Raw genomic sequence first — 10,935 nt, forward strand, 5'->3', positions numbered from 1 at the left:
GGCAAAAATTATACTTCTTTACAGCCAGTGTTTCAAATTCCTTACAAACAGCTCGGATACTGAAATGTGTCAGAAAAGTGGGCTTCTAATTATGTATAAATAATAAGCCAATTATTATTATATTCTAATTCTGACTAGTGTTTCTTAAATCACTTGGTAATTTCCTACTCAATGTTCAACTTCGTTGCATTCTATAATGACACCTACTGGCCATTCAAAATCAGCCATTAGTTCTCTAAGACAGCTCTAGTAGGCTGGTTACATAAGAAACACACATACACACAGAAATACACAGGCACACATTCACACCACCCTGCACAAAAGCAGAGATCTGTTCACAGGTACTCACACCACAGAACTCCACCTAAAATAGAAAGTATTCTTTGTGACTGAGATAGTATTACTCTTGCAAAAAGGTAAAAGACAAACAGTGAAACACCAATTATCAAAAATTTTAACTGAAGTCTGGATAAGTATCTCAGTACTCTAAACATTTCAGAACAAACTCTAATGATCCACCTCTCTTTGCCAAATGATATTTACAGAAAAAACAAATCTTTTAATTTAGGTTCTGGGATATACTAATATAAATTATCATTAATACAAAAAGGAAAATTGTACACTTGCTCATACAACATTAGTCCTTATCTTCTAAGCTAAAGTCTACATTTCAATCAGTTACATTTTAGCAATTTATAATACTTATTTTGAAGTTTTCCAGTGTGCTATAAAACCTAATTTTTAATGTAGTTCGTCCTTCTGTAACACATACTGAATGAAATTCCTATTTTATTCTACATCCATTGGGCAAACAATTATAAGAACTCAGAAAAAAAAAGATAATTTACAGTTCATTGTGTCTGTAAATACATTTTACCTCAGCTGGAGAGGTTCAAAGAGGAGTCTTCCTAAAACTAAGAAATAATTCATAACTAGTTTATCGGACGTAAAAAGCAAATTACTTAAAAGATGACTTCTTCTTCCCCATCCTATCCCCCTTCAAACCACCACTTTATTTTCACAGTCCCTAACATCCACAATATGTAGAGGGGGGAATCTAACAACTAATTTTCTAGTCATTTTCCAACTCGCACTTACCTCCTACTATAGATTTTTGAGGCTCTCCACTTTCCTGAAGATTAAAAAAAAAAAAGTATTTATAATCAGCCTTGACCCTCAAAACAAATTCATGAACTACAAAACATAAACCTGGCTGCTCGCCTCAAACTAACGTATCTCTCAACCCAAGTCCGTATTTGGGATAAGCTCTTCCTGACTATCCTTCATGCTTCTTCACCGATACAGAGCCTGCCGAGGTAGAAAGCACTCAAACCAACGAAAAAACTACTCTGACACATCAATAGGTTGCAAGACCTCCTCTTCCAAGGGCGACAACCTAGTTGTTTGGGTAAATAATAGCCAAGGATTACATAATGTATAGCTATAAAGAGTTTGAAGGATCTGACCGCCAGTATAAATATGTTTCTTCTCCACACACTCTTCCCACCCCGAGAAATGGCCATAAGAAGCAATTCCTAGGATCTCTCTCCGGTGCCTGCAACGCCGCGTCCTTTTCTCTCTTGGAGCTTCGTGCAAGGAACTCCTCCAGCCCTCACGATATCGTCTTGCTCTCGCCTTTTTCCTGTCTCTGTCATTGCCACCGCAGCCCCCCACACCCTAGGCCCCCCACGTCGCCCCGCAAGGTTCAGCCTCCACCCGCCTCAGCTGCCTTCTCCCCACGACCCTCCCAAGCTGCTACCTGGTCTACGCGAGGTTCCGGAACCACCAACACTCCAGCTACCGCCTTCCCAGACCACCCTCGTCACATCCCCTCTATAGTTCCCGCAGCCCAAGAAGAATATCCCTCCTGATCTAGCACTCTGCGTCCCCCGCCTACCTGTCACCCCGCTGCCTCCGGCTTCTTACCGCCACCGCCTCCCGCAGCAGCCTGCCAACTGCAGCGCAACAACCAGCCTTTCCATTGGGTACTTCCACGCTCTAACAACTGCCTCGCTTATTGGCTGGACCATGTTCGCGGCCCTCCCCTCTGTGCAGGGTCTAAAGATTCCGGTCTCCGAGCAAGGAAAACCGCCTCTTCCCTGCCATTCTGTCCTCTACGATTATTCTTACCTCAGTCAGACCACCGATGCACAGATGCGCGGAAAAAATGTCGACTTCCTGCACCCTTCATGTCCCCTCCCCTCCGTCCAGGAATCCGTGACCTAGAGCGGAACGTTAAATGGCTTCTCTGCTTTCCTGCCGTAAGGCACTCCAGGAGACAACTTCCGTTTCCTCTTGGCTCCAGCTGGAGGATTGACTATTGAGTGTCGTGAGAGGTCAGATTGCTGTCAGGTAAATTAGAGTTGGTGGGACGCCTCTTAATCAAGAGTAAGAGTGAGACTCTGTTCGGGGATTGTAGAAAAGGGAGAGACTAAATGGAGAACGGTCTTGGGAGTATGTACCTCGAGGGAAGGGGATCAGAGAACTAGCAATAGAGAACAATGAAGTCCTGGGATAGTGACGGGTAGTTAGTAAAAGGATGCGGTGAGAATTACTGTGGTTAAGTCCATATGCTTTTTTCCTCCTTTCCCACCCGCAAACCCCCGCCCTGTGTTTTCTGGTTTATCTCTGAGTTGAATAAAGGCAGAATAGCTCCAAATCGAAAAATTATAAAATAAGAGTAATTGCAATGCCTGTCTCACAACAATCATGTATGGTTTTAAGTAAGGCTTTTCTAGTGTGAATGTTTATGACAATGTTAAAGTGAAAAAAGCAGGGTACAAAATCACATCCATTTTTTAAGTGATTGCTATGTTTAAATTCCATATAAGTAGGTGCAGGGTACTGGAGGGGACACTAAAAGTTCACTTGTGTTTATTTTTTAATGTTTTTATTCACAATTTTAAAAATGAGGGGTAGTTGGGATATGCTTGAAAGTCGTTGGTAAACCGTAAGATTACATGTACTGTAAGTGGCATTATCCTCTTATTTTCTAGTTAGGGAAAGTATGCCAGGCCCCAATAGTGGAGGTGGAATTGATCTCCACCAAAATAGAGATTCACTCCTAGCTTTTTAAAAGTTTCATGATCGTATGTTTTTTTCTTTGTTGAGCTAATAAACTTAACTTTTTTGTCTGAACAGTTCTGAAACTGAAATAATTATCCAATATTGAGTCCTTGGCATAATTTGTCATTTATCTAATTTTCGTTTTTATTGTGAAATATACATAGCAGAAGGGTGTATAAAATATAAATACATTTAAAGAATTATAATTAAGCAAACCCTCAGGTTAGAAAATAAAACATTGCCAATAACTTAGAACTTGCAGTCTCAGCAGACGTAATGACCCTTCAAAGAGGTGAAAATTGGTTCTTGGAGGAGAGGTGAAAAAAATTGAAGACTACAGTGGTTTGTGGCCCTCCAAAGAGCCATGGTACATTAGCAGATAAATACAGTATATCTGTGATATTAAAATTTCATTGGGGCGGGATCTGAGAATGTGATAAGGAAAAAAATATCCGAAAAAGCTCCTTTGGGGTGCAAGAATTAAAAATAGATTGAAAAACACTGCCTTAGAAGCTCCCTGTATGAACTTCTGTGATTCTCTCTCTTCCAACAAGAGGTAACCACTATCCTGACTTGTGACAAACATTCACTTTTTTGGCTTTAATTTGTCCATGTATGGTGCATTTCTTTAAAAAATGAATTATTTGGTTTTTCAGTTTATATAAATGGGATCAAAGTGTATGTAATTTTTAAACTCACCCCTTGTTCATTATTTGTGAGATTTGTTCATACTTTCACATGTAGTTTTTCATTGTGTATTCTGTAGTGTGGCTTCCGTGAATAATCCATTATTATTGTTGGATATTTGGGTTGTTTACAGTTTGGGGCTATACATGTAAACAGTCTGGCTAAAAAGATTCTTATATATCTATTGTTAAAATATATATAGTTACACGTAAGAGTTTTTTAATTATAGTGCTGTCCAATGGAAATATAATGCAAGGCTGATATGTAATTTACAGTTTTCTAGTAGCCATATTCAAAAGGTAAAAGAAACAAAGTTAATTATATATTTTGTCTAATCCAGTATATTCAAAGTATTATTTCAAGATGTAATCAGTATTAAAAGTTATTAATGAAATATTCTACATTTTCTTCATACTGTCTCAAAATCGATGTATTTTACACTTAAGTACGTTGGTAAGTTTTCATAAATATAAACACTTGATCTGTGTTTATATTTTGCAAAATTTACAGTTGAAAATGTAGATCCATATGCCTAAATTGTTCCAAACACACTTTGAAATTTTCCAATAACTGATTTGATAATCCGACTTGAAATTTAAATTGTTTAAAATTAAATAAAAATTCTAGTTCCCCAGTTGCACTGGTCACACTTCAAGGTGAGCAAATATTGGTGCTAATGGAGACCATATTGAATGTTGCAGATCTAGACCATAAGGTATTCAAATGTTTGACATTTCTAGGTCAGACAGTTTTTCACAATGTGTTAAGTCACATTCTCACCACCTGGGTGTGAATGTGGAAAACACATCAGTGGAAAACACATTGTGATCTGTTTTCCACAAATCTCACAATCTTACAAGGTAGGTTTTATCCTCATACTATATGAGGACACAAGTTCAGAGAGACTAAATTATTTGCCCGGAAGTTTATAGCTATTAATGGTGCATCCAGGATTAGATCTATATAGCACCAAAGTCTGCACTGAAGTAGAATTCCAAACTTCCTTCAAGTGATCAGGATATATTTTGATTTATGGCTATTCTGAAGTAGAAATAATTTTAAAAAGAAAATGAAAAGTTCCCTAGAAATCGTGTTGTTCAGCTTTTTGTAAAGTCATTGAAATATTCTATTTAGTAAATGTCTGTAAAGGGATGCTTTCTGAAATATTTTAATGAGGTAGAAGAGAAAATGCTTTGAATTTATTAAAGGAAATTAGGAGAAAAGAATATGTATACTTTCATGTTTTCTTTCAAAGATTTATCTCCCAAATTACTTAATATTTTGAACATAGTAATATTGTAATTTTGAAATAGCCTTCATATATGGTAATGCTTCCATTTTTCTTCTCTTTTTTTTTTTAGGTGGGGGCAGGGAGGGGAGGGGTATGTGCAGAGAGAGAATCTTAAGCAGGCTTCATGCCCAGCATAGAGCCCAAGATAGGGCTTGATTTCACAACCCTGAGATCATGACCTGAGCTGAAATCAAGAGTTAGACGCTTAACCATCCAGCAGCCCCTCCATTTTTATTTTCAAAATCAAATGATTTCATCAAAAGATTTTGACATTTGTTTTGTATTTCTTTTCCAAGTATGCTGATACTCATTTAGAGTTAGTATTCTAGAATTGATATTTGCCACAATAAGGGTTTATCTTGTAATCTCTTTAAAGATTTTTGGAATGAACCATTAAAAAAATTTTTTTCTGAAAACATGGTTTGAAGAAACCAAGGTATCCTTCTAATTAAACACTTCTAAAAGTATTTCTTCTATAATAATGTATTGAATTTCAAAATCAGCCTGAAATCTGAAACCATATTTTTTTCCTTTATATTATTGAATCTACCAAATAATAAGGAAATAATAGATCATATGTTTCATTTGAAATTGTGAATGTTGTTTTAATTTATGTTTGGTGGGTGTTGGTTTTCATTCTTTTTTTAAATGTAAAAAACATCGGGGTACCTGGGTGGCTCAGTTGGTTAAGTGTCTGCCTTTGGCTCAGGTCAGAAGGATCGAGTCCCGCGTCGGGCTCCTTGCTCAGTGGGGAGCGTGCCTCTCCCTGTGCCTGCTGCTCCACCTGCTTGTGAGCTCGCTCTTTCTCACACACAAATAAATAAATTAATTAAATATTTTTAAAAAATAAATGTAGAAAATACAGAATAATGTTTTGTGATTGTCTTAACATGTCTAAATATAAAGTGTTGGTTAATTTGTCAGAATTACTATGTATACCCCCCCCAATATTCTGGAAACTATTGTTTAATGGAATGAACATTTCACATAATGTATCTTTGGTATACACTATCTAATAATTACCTCTGTCTTCTAAAATGCAGTGTAAGAGCCCTGCCTTATTATTGGGCCTGTTCACAGTTGTAAATGCAGACATAATGGTAGTAATTATTTGGTTTGGTTTTATTTCTGGAGAGCAGTGATTATAGAATTGCTACTGCTAACCTTATACAAAGGGGGTATTAATTCATACCTCCTTAATTTGAAATTCATAGCAGTTTAACTCGGGACTGAACTCAAGTTTATTTTTACATTATCTATAAAAATAACACTAGTGGGGTGCCTGGCTGGCTCAGTCGGTAGAGTATGTGACTTTCTTTTTTTTAAGAGTTTTTTTTTATTTATTTGAGAGAGAGGGAGCAGGAGTGGGGAGGAGGAAGAAAGGGAGAGGCAGGCTATCCCCTGAGCAGGGAGCCCAATGCTGGGCTTGATCCCAGGACTCGGGACTCGGGGATCATGACTTGAGCCGAAGGCAGATGTGTAACCGAATGCACCACCCTGGCACCCCAAGCATGTGACTCTTGATCCTGGATTGTGAGTTCGAGCCCCATGTTGGATGTAGAGATTATAAATAAATAAACTTACAGACAGTAACACTAGTAAAACTGAAGTCTTTATTATAACCATTACAGGCATGTTTTATTTAAAGGGTAGGTGTCCTAAGGTCTCTGTTGCTCAAGTTCAGGAGTCAGCAAACCATAGCCAGCTGTCCAAATCCAGCATATTGCCTGTTTTTGTACTGCCCATGAGCTAAGAATGGTTTTTACAGACAAACTTTTAGAATGAATTTGCTAACTTAAGGAACCCTAACCTTGAGCCCCAGTTAAGCAAAATGTTATTCCCAAAAAAGGGAATTTCATTTTTTTCATTAGACCTGTATTACAAAAATTGTACTCAGTTATTATTATATTTTGAATTTTATCAATAAATTTTTTTTTCTCTTGTTATATAACTACCTACAAGATATCTTGGTCTGCAGAGCTTAAGATACTATCTGGCTCTTTACAGAAAAAGTTCATGTGATCATAGATATTTAAACACAATAACACTGCATTTTAAAAGAATCATCTGAACAACGCAGATAACAAAACAATATGTATATCTTCATTATGCGTATTTACACATTGTGAAAGGACTAAAAAGAAGGAAACAGTATTGCTTAGAAGTGAGGAGCAAGGACTCAAAACAAACTACAAGGTTCAAAACCAATTGTACCATTTACTGTTTTTGTTACCTTCAGAAAGTTTCTTTTTTTTTTTTTTAAAGATTTTATTTATTTATTTGACAGAGACAGAGACAGCCAGCGAGAGAGGGAACACAAGCAGGGGGAGTGGGAGAGGAAGAAGCAGGCTCATAGCAGAAGAGCCTGATGTGGGGCTCGATCCCATAACGCCGGGATCACGCCCTGAGCAGAAGGCAGACGCTTAACCGCTGTGCCACCCAGGCGCTCCATCTTCAGAAAGTTTCTTACCTTGTTGGAGCTTCATTGTCTTCATGTGTAAAATGGTGATAATAACCATAATTCAAGTTCAAAGAGTTGTTTTAGGAGTAATGGAATTAATACATGTTAAAGCACTTTGATGCACCTGGCACATAGAGCACAATAAATGTTAGCTGTTCTTAAAATGAAGAAAGGAACAAAATAGTAAATGGTTATCTCTGAGTGGTGGGATTATTGATTTTTTTAAATATATTTTGTATATGTGTATTTCCTAACTGTGAATATACACTAGTTATATAATAGGATGCTGTTTTATAAAACCTGTTTACTCAGAATTTTCAGGTATATATATTGGCTCTCCTTTTAAAACATTAACAAATGTTTGGGTATTTGATATCTACAGTCGGTATAGTTCTCTTTTATGTTAATCTTATCCTTTAGACATGGCCCACGGACATGGGCATGAACATGGCCATAGTAAACTGGAACTTCCAGATTATAAACAATGGAAGATAGAAGGGACACCATTAGAAACTGTCCAGGAGAAGCTGGCTGCACGAGGGCTAAGGGATCCATGGGGCCGGTAAGAATTCTTGAATAATTTAGATAGAATTTATTCTAGAGGATCAGTATCTATGTTCCTTTTCTTTTCTTTTTTTTAATTTGTTTTAGCTATTCTAGGTTCTTTGTATTTACATTTAAATGTTAAAACAAGCTTTTCAGTTTCTACAAAAAAGCTGCTCAAATTTTAATTGGGATTACATTAACTCAGAGCTCAACTGAGGATAATTGATGTCTTAACAAGTTTAATCGCTATATTGTACACCTGAAACTAATATTACACTGTATCAACTAACTGGAATTTAAATAAAAACTTTAAAAAATTGATGGCTTAACAATATTGAGTCTTCCAGTCTATGGACAGTTTAGATTCTGTTTAATTTTCTCAGTAGTGTTTTATTGCTTTAAAAACCTATCTTGTGTATATTTTGTTAAATTTATCCTGAATTACTCCTTATTTTATGTTATTGTAAATGGTAAATGGTTAAATTTAAATTTTTAATTTTCTTTGCTAATATGTGAAAATACAATGGAGTTTTATATATCGACTTTTTATCTTGTTACTTGGCTAAATTCACGTTTTCTAGTAGGTTTTTTTATACAGATTTCTTAGAATTTACTTAATAGATGATCATTTTGTCTAAAATCAGTGTTACTTCTTCCTTTTCAGTTTGTAAACTTTTTATTTCTTTCTTGCATTATTACACTGGCTAACACTAGTATAATAATGGACAGAGTGGTGTTAGCTGACAATCCATGCCCCGTTCCTTTTTTTTTTTTTTAATTTATCCTTAAGTAATCTCTGCACCCAATACGGTACTCAAACTCGAACAGTGTGGGACCCTTAGATCAAGAGTCACATGCTGTACCAACTGATCCAGCCAGGAGCCCCTGTCTTGTTCCTAATTGGGGGAAAGCATTCTGTCTTTCACCACTGAGTATATTAGTTGTAGGGTGGTCATAGATGCCCTTCATCAGTAGAGTTTCTCTTGAGTGTTGAATTTTTTTAGAGGCTTTTTCTGCATCTATTGAGATGCTTACATAGTTTTTTCATTCTGTTAATATGATGAATTACTCTTATTGATTTTAAAATATCAAACCAATCTTGCGTTCCTGAGGTAAACCCTTCTTCATAATATATTATCCTTTCATAAATTGCTAGATTTAATTTTCTAAAATTCTGTTGAGAATATTTGCATCTGTGTTCTTGAAGGATATTACCCTATAGTTTTCTTCTAATGTCTTTGTCTGGTTTTGGTATCTGAATTAGATTTGATTAACTCTCATATTTTCTAGTAAGTCAGATTTTTAGAGTTAAGTGGGGTTTTTTTATATAACATGATTTTTTTCCACTCATTTATCCCTACCTATGAGAGAAGACTTTTTTTCACTAGCGCTCTCTGCATTCTGGTTACTTGTCTGTTCGGGATACTCAGAAGAATAATTGCCAGAGCAGAAAGTCAGTCTTTTTTTTTTTTTTTTTTTTTTTAGAAGTTAGTCTTGTAAAGCTCAGGCAGCTGTGACAGGGAAAAACTCTGATTCTCTGGAAGAATAATAATAATATTAAGTGTTATACTGTCTGTGCCAGAATATATCATATATTATCCTGTTTAATCTTTTTAATAACACTATAAGGTAGATAGTAATCACCATTGAGTAAAAGAGGAAGCAAGCCCTGACAGGTTAAGTAACTTGTCTAGCCTAAAAGGTTGTGAATCTAAGTGACAGAACAAAGTTTAATACCCAAATTTCTAACTTCCTTTTTAAATGATACTATAATGACTGCTATGGGCAAAGCCACACAGCTGACCTGTAATGAATAGACTGAAGTGAGTCTTGCATTTGGGAATTCTGTAAAATCCTAAGTATTAATGACTGTGAAATCATCAAGTCTTTTTCTTCTATTTTATATATGAAATGTGGGACCTAATTATCTTATGTCGCAGAAAGATTCCTACTATGATCCACTTAGATTATCTTATATAAGGGCATTTAAGTCTGTTAGAAAGATGAAAATTAAATGTTTCACCTAGTGAATGTACTAAGTTGTGTGTGATTATAATTTTTCCCTTTTTTTCTTCTAGCAATGAAGCTTGGAGATACATGGGTGGCTTTGCAAACAATGTTTCCTTTGTTGGTGCATTATTAAAAGGATTCAAATGGGGATTTGCTGCATTTGTGGTAGCTGTAGGGGCTGAATATTACCTGGAATCCAAGAATAAAGATAAGCATCACTGAAGATAATACCTGGAAGTATCTTAAAGGCTTCTTAACTCTCTTATAAAGATAAGATTTCTTCAATGTAGCTTACTCGTCTGTGTGTTTTTCCCTTAAATAATACTAGTAAGATTTAATAAAGTAAGAATACAAGTGCTAGTCTGTTTTTATCATTCTTAAAAAAAAAAAATGTCTCGGGGCACATGGCTGGCTCAGTTGGGAGAGCATGTGACTCTTGATCGTGGGTCATGGGTTTGAGCCCCATGTTAGCTGTAGGGATTACTTTTAAAGAATGTCTCAAGCCATATCAGCTTTGGTTTGAAATATGTGGGGGGACTGAGTCCTGGCAGTAGTGCATTCTGCATATGGCAGAAAGCCAGCATATATTTGAACAAATGCATATGTTCCAAAAGGCTTTCTTTTTCGTTTTTTCAAGTTTTTTCAGTGTGGTAAAGTTTGCCATCTGAACTATTTTTAAGTGTGCAGTCTGTGGTACTACATACATTCAAAATGTGCAACCATCACCACCATCCATCCCCATAACTCTTTTTATCTTTTAAAACTGAAAGTCTATGCCATTAAACAATCAGTCCTCATTCCCCCTTCTCCCAGCTCTTGGCAACCACCATTCTATTTTCTGTCTCTATGATTTTGGCTACTCAAAAGTACCTCA

General features: G+C 36.1%; 2 protein-coding genes across 13 annotated transcripts in view; one reads left to right on the plus strand and one right to left on the minus strand.

The window, feature by feature from the left end:
• HYCC2 (hyccin PI4KA lipid kinase complex subunit 2) overlaps positions 1-2,244 on the minus strand; it is an 83,993-nt gene extending 81,749 nt beyond the window's left edge. For 3 of the 11 annotated variants that reach the window (XM_045806461.2, XM_087862493.1, XM_087862490.1), the window contains exons 1-2: positions 2,131-2,244; positions 1,099-1,132 (exon numbers count right to left, since the gene is read on the minus strand). The gene's annotated coding sequence lies outside the window, so the exon portion shown is untranslated. Of the gene's footprint in view, positions 1-1,098; positions 1,133-1,759; positions 1,872-1,897; positions 2,078-2,130 lie in introns of those variants that run through there. The other 8 variants (XM_045806460.2, XM_045806464.2, XM_045806463.2 and 5 more) reach the window with 6 other exon arrangements.
• Positions 2,208-10,421, plus strand: NDUFB3 (NADH:ubiquinone oxidoreductase subunit B3). 2 transcript variants are annotated; one of them, XM_045806470.2, is made up of 3 exons: positions 2,208-2,352; positions 7,926-8,067; positions 10,130-10,421. In XM_045806470.2, exons 2-3 carry the CDS (start codon positions 7,928-7,930, stop codon positions 10,281-10,283), a joined length of 294 nt encoding a protein of 97 aa, XP_045662426.1. In that variant the 5' UTR covers positions 2,208-2,352; positions 7,926-7,927; the 3' UTR covers positions 10,284-10,421. The 2 variants fall into 2 exon arrangements, with proteins under 2 accessions (XP_045662426.1, XP_087718694.1); XM_087862568.1 differs by lacking the exon at positions 2,208-2,352 and adding an exon at positions 3,477-3,622.
• Positions 10,422-10,935: the final 514 nt, after the last annotated feature.

Source organism: Ursus americanus, chromosome 1 (assembly GCF_024610735.1).
Source record: "Ursus americanus isolate L20-20 chromosome 1, mUrsAme1.1.p, whole genome shotgun sequence".
In the NCBI taxonomy this organism is placed as follows: domain Eukaryota; kingdom Metazoa; phylum Chordata; class Mammalia; order Carnivora; family Ursidae; genus Ursus; species Ursus americanus.

Coding starts and splice junctions, on each gene's coding strand:
- NDUFB3 (XM_045806470.2), top strand. CDS start 7,928: ATGGCCCACGGACATGGGCATGAACATGGCCATAGTAAACTGGAACTT. Junction 8,068..10,129: donor CTAAGGGATCCATGGGGCCG/GTAAGAATTCTT, acceptor TTTTTCTTCTAG/CAATGAAGCTTGGAGATACA.